General features: G+C 26.5%; 2 protein-coding genes across 2 annotated transcripts in view; one reads left to right on the forward strand and one right to left on the reverse strand.

The window, feature by feature from the left end:
• The window catches only part of LOC107998302 (uncharacterized), a 201,811-nt gene that overhangs the window by 11,975 nt on the left and 171,053 nt on the right, over nucleotides 1-18,783 (forward strand). The window lies entirely within an intron of this gene.
• On the reverse strand, nucleotides 4,523-7,848 carry LOC107998305 (trypsin-1-like). Its single transcript, XM_017057504.3, has 7 exons — nucleotides 7,693-7,848; nucleotides 6,997-7,067; nucleotides 6,756-6,850; nucleotides 5,856-5,997; nucleotides 5,669-5,779; nucleotides 5,338-5,490; nucleotides 4,523-5,072 (listed from the first exon to the last, which is right to left on the reverse strand). The coding sequence occupies exons 1-7, from the start codon at nucleotides 7,739-7,741 to the stop codon at nucleotides 4,929-4,931; spliced, it is 765 nt and encodes a 254-aa protein (XP_016912993.1). The 5' UTR covers nucleotides 7,742-7,848; the 3' UTR covers nucleotides 4,523-4,928.

Here is an 18,783-nt window from a genome sequence, read left to right on the forward strand (position 1 = left end):
TATATGATGATAAATCAATGCAGCAGCATCTCGAAGTTTGTTATCAACTATTAAATGAATGTCTTGAGCAAAATTTCCTCTTTCTCTCGTTTTTAATTGAAAAAAAAAAACTCTTCGTTACGCCGCTGGAGTAATAATACCGGCTATTGAGAATGAAATTATGACCGAGATATCTGAGAATTTATATTCGTCGTCAAACTTATTCAGAATCTATTAAGGGATTCGGAAGTAAAGAAATTTCGAGGGAAATTTAAATCGTGTATTTTTGATCCAAGTTCTTAAACGAAGGAATCTCTTCGATAAAAAGAGTTCATCTTGTAAGAAATTCTTGCGATATTTAATCCCTAAGATGTTCAAGCAAGAGTAAATTAAATTAATTTATTTAATTCTATTTTAAAAATTATGTACATTCATCAATTCATCAATTGCATGGAAACAGTATTAGAAATGAAAGCAACATGTTATTGATTTTTCAAAATTAAAATCAGAATTTGATTTTGGATTATTTACTCGTAAAAAAAATTAATAGAACAAGGAAAAATTAGCAAAAGATATCTGTGTAAATATTTACATTATTTATAACAAATTTCTTCTTTTTTAATGTAGTTTTTGAACTAATTTAAACAATTAATAGAAATAGGAAATTTAATTGATGATATCATTCCATCAAATTTTATCTCTGAATAAATATTTCATAGCATTTGAAAACAAATCATTTAATATATTGGTTTTAATCAGAAAAAAAGATTTTTCATATAATATTTTTCACAGGTGGTATTTATTTTGAAATACCATTAGTAAAAATATTGAAAAATTTCACGAAAACGTAGATTATTTGATAAATTCTATTTTAAATCGACGACACAAATGCAATTACGCAAATATATATGCATAAATTTATTTTATGAATATATATTTTTATCGATATTATTTTTTGTTGTTTATTTATACAGATATACGTCAATAATATGACATAAAAGTTTTCATTGAATATCGTTATAAAATAAAATTGTACACCACGAAAAATGAAAATTTTTCTTTGTTCGAGCATTTTATTGACCGTTGCCACCAAAATGAAGTCCCGAGTAAACGAAAGAGGAAAAGGAAACGAATTCGTTTCTCAGATGAGTTTTCTCTTTTCACGAAGAGCTATTCCTTCGAGTAGCCTCAAGCAATTTCGCGTTATACAACATTATCATGATAGTGATGATAAGTATAATGTCGTTTATTAATCCTTTGCAACCTTATGTCGAGTTGGAGTCGAACATTTTATTTTTTATTTCATTCTTTTTTATAATTAATTTTTTATAATTTAAAATATGTATTACTTACGCTTAATATGATTATTTAGAATCATACGCTTTCTGTTAGATCCTGTTAATGATAAATTTTTGCAAATAAATATCTTTCTATAATTTATTTATCATAATATGTTGATCTATTTCTCGATCAAACAATAATACTTGGAGTTATCACTAGATAGCGCAGAATCATGATCTTGCTGCTAATTAAAACGTTCTTTGAATTTAATATTGTCGATTGTTATCCTTTTAATTAATAGTAGCATATCCAAGACAATATGTTATCATTAAACAAACTTTTTTTGGAATTATCGGTGTGTAGTTTTTTTTATTAAGATACAGTATTATAACTCAAAATTGAATTTTAAGTAGTTAATAGTTATTAACAGTAGCTTATTAGTACTTATTAATATCTTAGTTTTTATCTAGTATAGTTTTAATTGTTTTTTTCTAGTTAAAATTAAACTACTCAATATTTAAGTTTTTGTTTTCTAATTTTAACTTAAGTTATAATAATATTTAAGTCCTCTTAAATAATATTTAAACTTAAGTTAAAATATTGTTCGATCTACTATTAAGTAAATTAATAATAATATTTAAATTTTATTTAACGTAGTTTAAGCCTTTGACAAATCTAGTTTGACAATTCTCTAGAATTAAGTTTTGTAATTAGCTCTAAAGAAGTAATATATTCGTATTAAGTTCTCTCTTTCAATCTCTATGAAATATAAACGAAACTTTCACGTGTTGTAAGATTAAAATTATTAATTAAATTCAGCAAACCAATTCGCGCAGACTCGGCACCATACCAGTCTAAAATATAGATATATTATGAATATCCGGATATCGCGGACAATTATGGAAGTTCGTTAATATTATAATCCTATGAAAATATGATTATAAATCTTAAATAGTTTAAAGAGATATGATATGTTAAATGTGATATGTTATTTGTAGATAAATTCAATCCGCTTAGTTGATATTACGAATAATTTATCATTAATAATTTAGTTCAATTTGTGACAGTTTCGCAGTTATATTCATAACATTTATGATAGAGGGATACATGAGATGACTGATTTCTTGCGACATGAAGCTTTCACGTGAATAATCTGAACGTATTACAAATACGTGAATTATGATGCTATTGGATTTCAGAGTTCTTGAATAAACACAAATCTGGAATCAAAATGCAATTGATATTAGCACAGCTGCCAATTCGGTGAAAATATTTGAACGCAATTGTAATCGTGTATGCCAGTGAAACAAGAAATGCGTCGTTAATTATAGTTGATTAATAATAAGCACAAATACAAGTTCATTGTATTGGCGTTATTTGTTTATTTTAAAACTATCTAAACAATAATTTTATAAATGATTAGATTAAATTAGATATATTTACAGTAACAGAAATTATTTTAGTATTATTTGGAGATGTATACAATCATATAATTCCAGAAACATTAAGCTGGAATGATATGTATATGATTTAATACAAATATTTAATAATTTAATAACAATTTAATAAATATTTAAAATATAAATGTTATACGATATTTTGAAATGACATATAGCAGTTGTTGTAGCTTCTCAAAATTTTTATCCAATGAAACATCAAATATATCATATTAGTAACAGACCAAATTCATAACATAGCATTCATACCATCAATGCTAAAACAGAAGATTGATTACATACTCAGCAAACCTAGGAAATCTAGCATATTCTTAGGATCAATGACACAACAGAGATTCTTAAAGCTCAGAAGAATGTCTTAGGATTCATGATCTTTTCGAAGATTTTTCTCTTCTTGATGATTCTGGATGATTCTTTTGCAAATTTAAGTATTTTCTCCAATTGTTGTTTGTTTATATATTATTGGATGATTTTTTATTTTTTTTCTCAAAAGTTTATACTTTTTCTTGTATCTTCAGATTAGATATAATATATTCTATGATATGAAGTTTATATTATATCTATTTTAGGTCAGTTAGATTTGATAACAATCTTATCTAGTTTGCATGATTTGACTATTATTGCGTACATAATATATTGGTATCTTGAACATGGACCTATTAACACGTTGTATCTGATTGATTTAACATTGCTTGTATACAATTTGATTGATTTAATATTGTCTATATTGGGTCTATAATGAATCAAATAGGTTTAGTAATGTGCATGATGCATGTATTATTTATTTAGTGTATATGAGTCAGTTTCAAGTGTATTTTCTAAAATGTTATTGGATTGTGAATTTAATTTATCTAATCGAGGATGATATATTTATAAAATAAAGACAATGGAAAAATTTTACAGAGAAACATCTCGTGTTATATTATCTCTCATAATTTCCTCTAATTATTTCATGCATTTTCTGTTTCAAATTGTCAAATTGTAAGAAAAAACCTTTGAAAGAAATGAACTAAACAAGATATTAAAATTTGTAGAAAGAAGTAGAAACAAAAGTTTGTTTCTTTATTGTTAGTTAATTATATAATGAGTATGTATAATATTTAATGATTATTCGTAATATTTTTAAATAATTATTTGAAAGATTTTGATTAATATAATGATAATTATATATATTTATTACTTACTAAAAGATTACATTATTTTTCACCAATTTTATAACTTTTATTTGACGCAATAGTTGATAGATATATATTTAATCCAATTTGATTTTTCATAATCAATACTAAGATTAATTTATTTATTTTAAGATATTATATATTAGTAACTCATAATCCATATATATAATATTAACCTTTGCACTCCAAGCTTGTTCGGTCGTGGAATTTCTTTCGGCTAATTTATGATTTCACACACAAATTAACGCATATAACATTTATATTTTAGTATTTTAAATATCTTTACATATAAAGAAAAAAATTTATTAAATATATTGTTTTGTATTTGATATTTTATGAAACAATTACCAAAATGCATTCTCGGTTTGTCAGGGCAAGTAGAGCAATGGTACTTATTTTCTTCTAATTTTTTTATAGCACAATTATTTGTTTTGCGCATCAGTAAAAAATAGTTTAAAACAAATCTAATCGTTCATTTATATTCGAAGATATTGCGGTTCTGCAGATTTTTCGCCGGATACAAATTGTATTCTTCCAATTCTGTGCATGTTATCCATTTAGAATTTTCTGTGTCTTCTACGATATTTTTACTTGAACTATTACTTTCACATTCACTATCCATTACTCTTATTTTTCGCCTTCTTTCCTCTTATTTCATCTATGTGTTCATCATTGCTTTCTCTATCGTTAATTTCTTTATGAATAGAAGTAATTTCGTCATTCAATAACGAAAACTCAAACTCATCTTCGCTTGAACTAATTTCATTACCGTATTCCATGCGCTTACAAAACTCAAAGATGTCGTCCGACCCGCGATCACGGTTTAATTTGAGATAAAAAATCTACCATCATTTAACAATATATTATTCTACATTTCGTAAGATTATACGTAAAGAGTTTAGAGAACCTATTTGAAGCGATATTCTAAAAAAACCAAACGTAAATAAATATTGCCGCCGTTCAAGTTGCCGCATCAATCCAAATGGTGACCGAGAGTGCAAAGAGTTAATAATCATGTGTTGTCAACTTGTAAAATTTATACAGCATTTACTTTTATCCAATCAAGATATGATACAACGCGAGTATAGACAGTTGGATAATCAGTGAGGGCACAGCCCATTGCCCATGAAACGAGACCAATGAGTTTTCCTTCGACGATCAAGGGGCCACCAGAATCACCCTATATAAAAAGAAAAATATAAATTCAATTGTAAAACTGTAAAACTCTAATGATATTGCAAAACTTTTCAAACTTTTGGAGAAAAGCATTTTATTTTTAATTCCATTTATTTCATATTTTTTTTTAATAATAATGATAAACAAGTAAAATTATAACGAGTAAACGAAATGAATTAATGAATTCATTATATATAAATAAAATGAATTAAAAAAAATTGAACGAAAAATTATTAAAATTATATTAAATATAACTTTGACGAACTTACATTACACGATCCTTTTTCACTAGTTGGATAGTATGCACAAATTTGGGTTTCGTAAACATTGTAATTTAGTTTGTTATACATTAATTTACAATATTCTTGATTTGCAATCAGGATGTTTACTCGTTGCAAGTAAATAGTTGTTGGTCCTCCTTGCTGCAATTAATATAATTCATGCAAAAAATTCAAAAATTATTCTGTAATATTATGTATAATAAAAATTTAATATTACATTTATATTGTTACATTTCAATTATAAAAATAAAAATAGAATTGAAATGAGACAATAATTTTCAATAAATTTCATTATAAAATAATAATAAATTTTATTTACACTAAGTCTGCCCCAGCCAGAAACAGTTGCCACATCATTTGGCTTAATGATGTCGTCTGGTGATGGAAGAGGGACAAGGGAAATTAAGTTCGATAGTACAAATGGTGTAACCTGTAACAAATAAAGCATAATAATAGAATTTGTCAATTATTAATCATTAACTTGAAAAAAATTTGTATTTAAGTACCTTGAGTAATGCTATGTCGTTCTTCCACGAATCCGAATAGTTATATTTTTCGTGAATAATGATTTTATGGACATCATTCTCGTATTTTGGAAGGGCCAGATTGATCGTGCCTGCTACAACTTTGATATCTTCTGCAAATTTACTGTAAAAAAAAAAAAAATAAATAAATAAAAGGAAAAAAAAATAAGAAAGAAATTCACAAAAACACTTCTGTTGATATTTTCTATTTTTTCAATTCTTTATGAGATTCTGATAATGTTGATAACTGCAAACTTGATAATTTATAAAAAAATCTCTTTGCATCTTTTGATAAAGATGATCAAACAATGAAAGCCAAAAAAAAAGTTAGGATTTCAGGGAAAATTTTGAATTGTTTAAATCGTTATAAGAATACATAACAACAATACATCAAAATTTCAAATTGAAAGTTGACGAATTTTACCAATAAAGCAATTATAGTTTTTTCTATATCAATTATTCAGAAAGTATATTTGATTTATATCGTTGTTGCGACAGATATCCTATATGATTGATTGATTATCTATTACAGTTAATTGCATGAAGTATAAAAAAGTCATATATACGTATTTTTAATTTCATTTTCGTGAAATCACATTCAGAAAAGTCGTTCAGAAATTTTAAAATATTTCTGTATTTTCAATCTTCAGAACTTTAATACATATAATATCAATTATAAATTCATAATCCATAATTGTGCATACTTTTTAATGAAATCATTTATAATGAATTATTATATTACATTAACATCAAGTTAAATTTCTCTACAAGTTTAAACTTTTGAGAATAAATAAATAAATAAATAATTGTTCTTTTGAGATAAGGTGTGATATATCGATTTCTAGAGAATAGTTTTGAAGAAAATATCTTTTATTGACTTACCCATTCACGCAATGTGCCGCAGTAATTATATAATTTTCATTAAGAATAGATCCACCGCAAAAATGGAAAGAGCTAAATTTGTTCTGCAGTGATACCTAAAAATAAAAAAAAATATTCTAGTAATTCAAGAAAATAATAGATTCGTATTTTTTTTTTTGACAAATATCATTTGCAATCTTTCTTTTCTTGATTCCAAGTTTATTTTTTTTTTTTGTAATCTGTTATAAAATAATTTACTTACTTGATAAGGAATTTCTCCTTCTTTGGCATTCTCCCCATTTATAATTTTTGGATTATAATTCCAAGATAATGCTGTTATGCAAATAATAATAGCACATAATAATTAGTTTCTAATAATTAAGGATGAAACATTGTTCATCATGAAATTATGATTGATTACTCTGTTTATTGGCTGCATTAATAAATCGCACGAATATGCACAAAAAGTACTCTTCAATTTTCGATTTTGGAAAATTCTGTATTGTTTCCACTTCACTATGACAAGTTTAAATGTTAATTAAATAAATGAAATAAAATGAAGGAATAAAATAAAATAAAAATAATATAAAACTTTGTTATTTTATTATAAAAAAATAAAGAAATAAATTTTAACATATTACATACGTAATTCAATTTAAAAATCAATAATTTAATTTAAATTATTAACGAATCTAATTATACAGGATGTATATTTATAAAGTATTAATACTAGATTTTGTATGAGATTTGAAATTTTGAGATTTAAGAATTTTTATGTATAATTTTTTTATGTATAATTTTAATCGATATTAAATCGAATTTTATCAATTTTTAACAATTGATTGATCTCTAACAACGTTGAAAAATAAAAAAAAAAAATCAATAATTGATAGAAAAATAATAAAAAAATTGATCGATATTATACGATTTAATATTTCTTTTTAATAAAAATTCTTACCATTAATTAATGTAATTAATGCACAAATAATAACAATTTTTTTGATCATGTTTGTTTCTTATATACTATTATATAGTTGTTATATACGATATTCTTAATCGTACATATAAACTATATAAACTGAATCGAAATATCAGGGAAGATATGTTTTATAGTCTCGCTCATAATACAATATATAACATTTATTTTAAGATTAGATATCACATTCCTATTAAATATCAATATAGAGATTGCGTAATTAATTATTTTCAAATAATATAGATATTTGTTGATAACATTCATAGATTCATTTTTGTTTGTTTCAATCAATATTACTTGGAATTATAATATTTTAAATTCAAATAATATTTCAAATAATATTTGAACTACCATGATTATTATTAATTTCTCATTTTTTATTATACACGATTATTATATATTACGAATTGTAATTAATAATTTCACTTGTTTGTGAAGTTATTTGTTTCTTAAAGTAGAGGGAGCTGATGATTAATGTTGAATCACTCAAATTTATTATGACTTATTATAATTTCTCATCCCTGGTTAAAAAAAATTTTTGGTTAAAATACGTAAAGAAGCTAAATGATAATTATATTAATATAATAATATAACATTAAAATTTTACATAGAATAATTTACATATAATTATTTATTAAATAATATACATGATTACCATCCATTTGTGCTATATACATATTCTATAAAAATATATGATTTTTATAGAATAAGGTACTTTGGATTTTTCCTAAATTAATCTTTAGGAATTTTGATAAGTATTTATCGATTTTGATAAGTAAATATTGACACGATGAAAGACAATTTTTTGAAACAGTAGTTACTATATCATATTTAATTGATATATTTCATTCTATAATAAAAAAAATTATAAAATTATAACGTATAAAACAATGTCGCTTAAATTAATTAATTATCGCAATATAGATTTGTATTATTTTGATTGTCTCGGCATAATATAAAGATATTATTAAAATTTAATTCTTGTTTTTATTCTTTTTAGAAATCTTTTTTTTTTGTAATTTTTTATATTATCTGTATTTTGTATCTTATATAATACATTTTTAAATGTATATATTATAAGATATTAAATATATACATTATGTTAAGGTACATGCAAAAGAATTTTATTTGCATGTAACATATTAGAGTCATTATTATCTAAATGAATATCGAAAAATACGTAAATACATATTGTTTTTTCCTGATTTTTTAAACATATCTTTATTTTAATAATAAAAAAGCACAATATACTATCTATATACTATTTATCTTATATTGATATTTTGCAATTTATAATTTAAACTTATAATGAGAATGATTATCAATGATTTATATGGCATATCAATTTGTTGAGTAATTCCCTTAATAATCTTATCTATCATTATAATGATTTATAATCTTATTTCTGGAATAAAGTTGTATCTTTATTAATATGAATACTTATGGTAGGAGTATTATTATCGTTATTGCTTTCGATGATTGATTTATGACTTTCATTCGAAATTTTTTTCAACGTGAAAAATTTTCCAATACAGAAACATTTTACATTGAAAATATTCATTTTTCGATTCCTTTTCGATCCAACAAATATTATCTATCCCAAAATTTACAATCCTTTTTATTTTCTTATTCCCGTTTGGAGATCCAGAATCTCCTCTATGAATTTCCTGTATCAAGATATCACAATGATACACGGCAAAAGAAAAATATAATTATTTCAAGTATTTCAGGATTTATATATTTTCCTTTTTCTTCCACGTCCAGTGCCTTATTAAAATCTCTAATTACATCACTCGTTATCATTCCTTTTCTATATTCGAATCGTCCTCTCTACTTTTCCTCCATCTCCTTTTCACTCTGCTCTCTGAATTATTCGAAGTATCCGCTCTTAAAATATCGATTTCTACAAAAGCGCAGACGGAATGAACGATTCAAAGGTTATCCGAGGAAAACGAGGACTCTTGAGGCGGGGTGTTCGTGTGAATTATTCGAGAGTGCAGTTTTCTTTCCCTTGGAAGGGAAGGAAAGGTTGGATTTCGGATGAAAAACCGGGAAAGTCTCATTTTGAGGAGACGTGGTTTCTTAAAAAGCAAGCACCGCTAAATTTCCTCCTTGTCGTGTATAACACCGCCTTTGTTATCTAAAATCTAATTTTCTTAATCGATAGTTGGCCAAATAAATTACTCCTTTTTTAAACGTGTCTTTTTTTAACGTGTCGGTTTTACAGATAAAAGAAGATCTTTATTGTAGAAATATGTATATTTTTTTATAAAACTTACACTATTCTCCTTTTTAATTATAATATTATACGTGGAATTTTAAAGGATCTAAGAAGTTTCATCGTTTTGTTCTTCTCTGGTAATAATTAATTTCTATATGATATCATATGAAATTCGTATCGGTTATTCACATTTTCTAATATCACTGAAAAAAATAAAAGAAATCAACGAAATTTGGAATATTATAAAATATACTAGAATATTAGAATGGAAGAAATATTAGATAAGATATATTTTTTTTGTGTTGTATTCCTTAAGATAAGTAATTTTTTTAGATTTATTTCTATAAAGTATAAGTGTAAAAAGTGAATAAAAAATGTATAGAAATATTTCCAATAGTTTGAAAAATGAACAAAACATCAGATAAGATACTTGAACTTGACGTGAAGTGGAGTGATATAACGGTTCGTAAATTTCTATTATTATTCATCTCATAATGGCCGTGTAGATTGGTAATTACCAGTGGTCGCAGGAAATGCACATCGATCCTTTTTAGTTCGCCAGGTGGCACCGGAAACGGGAGCAACATGTGAACCTCTCTCTCTCTCTCTGGAGAGAGGATGGCGTATTGATCCTTACAGCACCACCTCACCTGCTATCCTTTTTCAACCGGTGGCATTATCCTTTCTAAATCTGGCGTCAGTGGGGGACATAATTGCATTTAGATTGATCGCGTTAAGCGTTCGTTTACCCTCGTAATTTAAGAAACGGATATGCAGATAAATTTTTGACGAGCGAGATGACAAGATCGTGAACGTGATCGTACCTTTGTGGGAATAATGCGATGTAAATAAAATGTTTGACTAAATTTGATATTTTATTATTCGAAAAATTATTTTTCGGCTAATTTGAAATATTATTTTAAATGATGCCATTATAATTTTAATATGTAGAATAGTTCTTACACAAGAAACAACGCTATCATAGCTTATCTATTGTTTATACTTTATGTTTTACTTTTACTGTTTATAAGATAAAGTATATAACGATTTTTACTTCAAGTTATTTTTTCCTTTCAAATTTAAAATCAGAAAATAATAATTCAATATTTGAAATTCCTGTTGTTTCGAATGAATTGATGTTATCTCCATTTCCAAATGATGATGTACTACTTTATCTTTGATCGTATAATTTTTTTTTTATACATTTTCTTGAACACAATATATTAAATATTTTGATTGAAAAAAGTATCCAACCATCTATACGTGTCATTTTTTTCCAAATCAATTTTTGAGCAAATATAATAAATATCGAGCAAAAAAATTTTTGTATATGGAAAAATCAATGTACTCGAACATTATCAGACCGATGTTATATTTTTTTCTCTGATAACGATTTCGATCGTATCAAATCGGGTAAATTAAGCGATGGGGGTTTACGCGAATATCACCAAATATCACCCAACTCTTTTATATATACATGACATATATATAAAACATAAAGTTCACGAAAGTAATCTTCCTACGTTATTAACGTCGAGGCCACGATTTATGGTCATTTAACATAGATATATGTCTTACGTTCTTTACGGATCAATAATTCACATCGGACGCAGGATCCTCTCTGTTCTTCTTGCGAATGTCACGAACACGGAGCTGAGACGTGATATACCTGGCAAATACTATTTTTAAAATTTAAATTTTTACACATAGATGGTGTAGATATTAAATTGGAAATGTTAGTATTGTATGTTGAAGCTTGGTTTCCAGATTAATTAATCGTTGCATATTTGATCTTTTCACTTTTCAATCGATTTTTATTAGAAGTCTTTTAGAAATCTGTAAGTCTGTATAGAGGATTAAAAATATTCACGTTGATATCGAAAAACTTTCGATAATAATTATCTTTTGATTTCAGTAAATTTCTCGATAAAATTCTTATCTCGGAATAGAACTGAAATATAAAATAGATAGATATAAAACAATTATATCACAATTTAGATTTTGATTAGGAAATAGAAAGATTTAAGTTTAAACTTAATTGAAAAAAAAATCAAGAATTATCTGTTTATTTTTATAAATACGAAAAATGAAATTACATTGTTAAATTATCATTCGTTACGTAAATTGAACAAAATTAATATTTTGAAATTAATGATTTTACTGACGAAGATAATTTCATTGTATCTATAAATATTTGATATTAAATTCAATGTAATGAGCTTTATACAAAATTAACATTATTTAAATGAGGTATGCATTATTAGTTCATTTTTAGAACAAAAAAAAGAGTTCTCATATTTTTTTCATTCTAATTTTCTTTTTACACAAGATCCATGAAAAAAAAAAATAAAAAAAATTCCACCGCACTTTTGAAAATAATATAATATTTTGCATCTTTAAAATATTCGTGTTTTTCCCTCTAGAATTTCTTCCAACATTTATTTTTCATTAATTTCAAATTATAATTGCACGAACCACCTCTCGCAACGATAATTTAAATTATCGAATATCCTTTAATCCCACGTTTTAAAATCATTTGAAATACTTAATAACTGATAAATAGTTACGATTATACAGGTGGCGATAAATAGAATTAATTTAATCGATGGAACTTAGGGGTGCGTTGAACTCCAGCATCGAATTCCAGCATCCCCTTTTACATTCTTACTACATTCTCCTCATTCTCGGAGGTCAAACATCTATTATGACTCGGATGGCATCATTGATTATTCAGCTTCGGAGTGGAGAAAGAAATATAGAAATAACGCATGTATTGGTCGAATAACGTTTGCAAAACGATGTTTAACAATGTATGCTTAGTTCGTTGAAACTTGTTACATTTTGTATGGTTATGCGAGATAGTATAAAGCCACTATTTCTTCTTATTTACCAAAACCGTGGAATATCGTAAAGCTGAATAATCCACTTTGTAGAATAGAAATTTTTAATTTATCTTTCTTTGTGTTAAATACAAGTTTTCGACTTATATATAATAATAGCTCCAAGTATTTGGATATTAATTTTATGATGAAAACTGGTGTGTATGTGGAATATAACAGGTTTTTGTCGAGGAAAAATTTTTTTAAAGGGATGAAACGAACGAAACAATATCTTTTCATTTGTTTCGAATGAACAAAGATGAAGCATCGAATTCTGAATATTTCGTAATTTTGCTTTATCTCGCAACGTCACATAAATGATTGATTTTTAAAAATGATATTTCTCTCAAAAAAAGATTGCTTCGTATGCAATGATAAAAATTAAAGAAATGTTTGTAACATTTTATTAAAAAGTATTTAATAAATCCAAAAAATTATTCCAAAAAAAAAATATTTCTTCTAACGTATCTATTATTTGATAATATTTGAACAGCCTCGTTATTAAAACTACCACTATCACTATATATGGATATACGTGGAAGAAAACTCCAGTTATATCTTGGCTCGTTCACGAAAGTTTCTTGGATGCAGGTAAATAACGTTTGCCCTCATCTCTTTGATGAGCAGTTTTCTCTAAATGAAATTCACTTTCGTCAATTATCGAAACAGCTATTTTTTAATCCAATTTTTTAATGGCCTGTTCTAGAAATACTCGTTTATCCAATCATTATTTTACGTTACAGTCCACAACTCTTGATAATTTTCTCTCGTGTATTTGAACACGTAATAACCGATTAATATCAATTTTCAACCTCTATTTTTTCACGTTTCGTTCCGCATCGATGGTGCGCGGAAACCAAACGAAACAAATCCGAAGTGGCAATGTCATTATGGATTCAATCTTCCAGTACATGGGAGAACAAATACGCAGACGAAGGGAGGTTGCATCGAGCCTTTGTCAAAAGAGCTGTCACAGATGTATATTGTATAAAGTGGTTAACCATTTGTGCAAAGCAGTTTGCGGATTATTCTCTGTAACAATGAATTTCACTCGTATAAATAAGAGTAGAAATCAAAGGACGATTGATGATGCCGTCCCTCGAATCCGATCCTCTATAATATACAAATTACTATCAATTGATCGCAAGTTCGATGAAATGGAATTGAAAAGACTTGGATTATTTGTAATTTAAAAATTTAAGAAGATTTAGATAAGAATAATGCGATAATTTTCCAATGGCGTGAGATGAATTTGTTCTTGAAACGTAATTTCAATAAAAAATAAAAGATAATGAAGATAAATGAAAAGAAATTAAGATAAATGAAGATAAGAGATTCGAGGATTAATTATTCGACCAAGTAAAGTAATTTGTTATTAATTAAAAATTAAAAAAGAACTTTAAAATTTTGTAATCCCGTTTAATAATAAATAATAAATAAAATTCTGTTTAATAACAAATAATTAATTTCTTCTTGTCTGATATTCATTTTTTTGTAAAAAAAAAGAAAAGAAATCGAGAGATTCAGACAAAATCTTGAATATATCAACTTTTTCTTCATTTTCTTTATCATTTCATTTCATAAAACTATACTGTTTTAACTTCTTATTACTCGTATTTGATTTATTTAACAAATATATTTAACATAAAACATAATATTATATCCCTCTGGCTGCAACTAACGTCCATCATTCGTATTAAACTTTGCAAATAAAATGTTAATATTCACGAAATTGAACAGTAACTATTTAATTTATCGCTTCTAAAGATATATCATACGAACAATCGCTTCTGATAAATTCATTTATTCTACCATTTATTAATTATATACGTAGGAATTTTTTTAAGAAACATTAATATCTGTAAATATATGTATTAATTGGTATTTAATCACAAGTAATTAATCATATAGTGAAATAAAAATTTCCAACTGTTTGAAGATTCGTATAATAGATTTCTTTCAACGATATCAAAGATATCGAAGATATCATCCATGTCCAGATGAAGTTGATAGTTTACAAGATACGATATCGAAATATTTATACTCTATAGAAATGATGAGATTCAAGAAACTGGTAGCAAATAATATTCCAGCAGATGGAGGTAGAGATTCTTCACTCGATAGAAATGTTACCAAACTAATTTCATTGGATGGACTCGATACAAAACCGATTTCGTTTCGATAGGGATGATATGAAACCAAACTTTCTCAATTCGATACAGATGCTACCGAACCAATCGAAGTATTGGACGATATCAAAATGTATCGATTTCATACAAATTCTGAATCAGTTTTACTAGATAAGTTAGATATCCCAACAGATTTACGTGTTTCTTAGAGTCTTTTTACGACTCCAGTTGTTGTAATTTATCTCTGGGAGGAAAATATTTCGATAAATTTTTTTTTTATATACTATAATTTACGTACGAGATATTTGGTAAAATAGGAAAGCTCAAATTTAATCTCTATAGTATGCTTTTATCCCAAAATTTATAAAAAAAAGGATATTTATTTCAATAATTTTAAAAATGGAAAATCCAAAGTTGTTAAAATTATTTCTATGGAAAATTTCTTGATTCTACATTTCTTGCGTGTAATTGAATTAATTATTAAAGTCGTTTTATAAATTTCAAACACATTTTTGCCTTAAATCATAGAAATTTTTATGCTTTCGAGTATCGAGGAGAATTCGAATATCGCGTTCAATGGATTCGCGTTCAATTTACATTAATAATAGCAAATCCCTGCGTTGTTCGTATCGGTTTCTCTGCGCTTTGTAGATGTACATGAACGTCAATATATATTAGTGGTTACTTGCATTGGTTCCAACGTATTTAGAATTGCTTGTATCAATTTCTCTGCTCTTTGTGCGGTTTCTTTGATCCTAATTATTCTTTACATCATGTCTTAATTCCTCTTAATTTCTGATATAATTGGAGTAATCGTGTCGTATTTTAAATTAAATTATATTTTCCAAAAATTAAATTAAAAATATGTAGATATATTTATGTTATATTTGTAAATAAATGTAGATTTGCATTTTATTCTCTACAAATTGAAAAGAATTTTTGTATTATACATTTTTTTATAAATCTGACAGATGTGATTTCCATTTCTTTCTTTCTTTGGATATTTATTATACATATTCAAAATTAAAATGAGTAAACATCGTTCTTTGATAAATTTATTGATAATACAAATGAAGTTTTTTAAACTTTATTTTATATATAATTTATAGAATTTGGAAATATCAAGGAAATATATATATATATATATTATATTTTTTGTTAATCTTTAATTAAAATTCAATTTAATTATTCAAATCGTCACAAATTTTTGATTAATAACCATTAAAAAATATATTCTTCCATAAGTTACCTATTTGTCTTTTTCTTCTTATAATCCACGCAAGATTCAATTAACATCTTTTCGAAATGAAAATGATGTTTCTTTAACGAATCAACTTATGGTGCAGTATAACTTTAAAATTTGAATATCTTTTAGAAATAAATCTATCCGCTCGAACAAACTTTTCAAATTTTCCTCGTTTCTAGCCATCTGAGATTTCATATTGAGAAATATTTGCTCACGTTACAAATACAATGCCATGTAATCTAGCGTAAATTCACGACTAACTCCATTTTCCATGTTGTAAATACTTATGAGAAGGCAATTTCGAACGGATGTTACTTTTGTTGAAGTTGTCAAAAAGAAATCAAGGAAATATATTCCACTGAACTTTCAACTTCCTTCAAGTTTATATAGCATTCTGACAAGAGCAGAGAGGGTGGAAGTTTCATAAACGCTTCGCGCTACGCGCAAAAATCGCGAGAAATATATTTTTCAGTTTATTCAGAGATTTCTAAAAGTGACTCATTCCGCCTCCTCTAAAGTAAATTTTTCATTTTCGATTCGAATCTTTAATCCTGTATAGTTAATTTTTATTTTTTTCCATCTTCTTTTCCTCTGTTTTTAATTAAATAATTCCTTGCTAAAATTTTTCCCGCCATCGATTATTTATTTCTTTGAATTTAACTTGTGAATTTTCTATAAAGATAAAAAAAGAAATTGAAATTTTTAAGAACAACACGACGAACTTAAGAAAGGGAGAAAAATGTTAAAATTGAAAGGGGTCAAAGATAGGTAAGGCAATTTCTGTAATACGCGGATGTAATGGATTGGATTGGATTCGAGTGATAGGATGACAAATTGCAAAGGATAGTTCGGGAAGAGCATTTGCGGTAGAATTGGCTATGATCCAGATACTTTGAAAACCTCATACGCGCTGATAATGGCGTGGCCATCCGTTTCTCTTATGGTGCAAGCCAACCAATGAATTGTTCCTCACGTTTTCTATCCTTTTTTCTACCCCTTTCGCGAATCATTTGGCGAGAACGTTCCTCCGATATATATATAGAACTCGAACAAGATTCACTCGTGAACTTTAATTTTTCATTAAACTGTCTACCAGAATTGACTGGATCCTCTGAAAAGAAATTTAATAGAGATTTCTATTTGATCTGTTAATATAAAAGTTTAATAACTTTAATTAACATCAACCATCAATTACTTCAATTAATTTGTCACGAAATAAATATCGTGCATTGATTGAATTTGTAATAATCGTTCTGTCTCAAGTATCAAATAAAATAATAGTATGATAGATAATTAGAAACAGATGATCAAAATAAAAAGTAGGTTTGTATCACGCGACGAGGGATACGTTTTTCTTCCCAATCCTTCTCAATGAATTATGAATAGCTTCTATTCACTCGAATTAATCGAAGATAAAAAGTTTAAAACTTTTCGTCGAGACTTTTTCCTCGATATTCTCCTCCCTCCTCCTCCCTCTTGTAAAATTCTTGCCCGGAAGTTTAAGCGACAAGTATGAGATACAAAACATCTTTCGCCACTTTCGGATACACTGTACAAAGCTTTCATAAGTCCAGAAAGTAGCTTCGAGGCTTTTTGTAAAGTTTGACGGAATACAAAGGGATATTTAAGCAAGGCGTGGACATTTTGCAACGCAGGCAGGCATCAAGAGTTCATCCCTTAAAGGCGAAAATATGCGTATAAATCGGATCCTCGTTTTCTTTTTTTTAATAATAAAAGGGAAGATATTTACAAATTAAATAACACAATTGTTAAATTGTGAACATGACGTGATCAATGATTTTTCTTTTTATCTATTCAAACATTCGCGTTCGTTCGAGTGGATTCGATTCAATTCACAATAATATTTCAAAGCTTAGAAGTTTGAATGTAATTGTGGATATTGGATTTTAGATGTGCGTTGATGAAGTGTCGCCTAATATTTAGAATATAATTGTAATAGGGGGAACGAGACAATTAGGCGAATAATAAAGCATTAGCATTACGTTGAAGGACACGTCTGATGGGATGACCAATCGATCGATGCTGGAACAGATGCGAAAGTGCATCGTCCCTGAATATTGGCATAAGTCCAACAAACTTCTAAACTCTCGTAGACGACGTAGTACAAAGATTTTTTTTTCCTCGGGGCCGAGCTTCTTGTTTGTCATAAATACTGAAAATCCTTGAACGAAGATGAGAGCCTCTTAACTCTGATAAGTTTTATAACCGTTCCACTTTTCCATAATGAGAAAACTTTGATATGCTAAATTTCTACGATTCCTTTTACTATCGTTCGTGTATATTACGTATATACTAGTACATATTCTCCAAAATTGAAAGTAAAATAATAATAATAAATAAAGCAAGGGTTTGTTTTGTTGTTAAGAAAATTGATTTTGAAAAAGATATATTAATTTATTATCCATACAAGATTTGAAGAAACGTTTTGTTGTTGTTATAAAAAAAATTCTGACCAATATTCTTAATGGAAAGTTTCGCTTCGGAAAAAAGCAATTGAGACAAAAAGGGAATCTTTGAAATCCTTTGAAACTTTATATATGTATATAAATCTAGATATCAAAAAGACTTATCTCGTAA

Source organism: Apis cerana, linkage group LG6 (assembly GCF_029169275.1).
Source record: "Apis cerana isolate GH-2021 linkage group LG6, AcerK_1.0, whole genome shotgun sequence".
NCBI lineage: Eukaryota > Metazoa > Arthropoda > Insecta > Hymenoptera > Apidae > Apis > Apis cerana.

Bases quoted from the DNA above. Each gene is read 5' to 3' on its own strand.
- LOC107998305 (XM_017057504.3), bottom strand. From the start codon at position 7,741: ATGATCAAAAAAATTGTTATTATTTGTGCATTAATTACATTAATTAAT. The intron at 7,068-7,692 runs GTAAGAATTTTT...TTTGCATAACAG, and splicing joins ATTAATTACATTAATTAATG to CATTATCTTGGAATTATAAT. The intron at 5,998-6,755 runs GTAAGTCAATAA...TTTTTTTTACAG, and splicing joins GCGGCACATTGCGTGAATGG to TAAATTTGCAGAAGATATCA.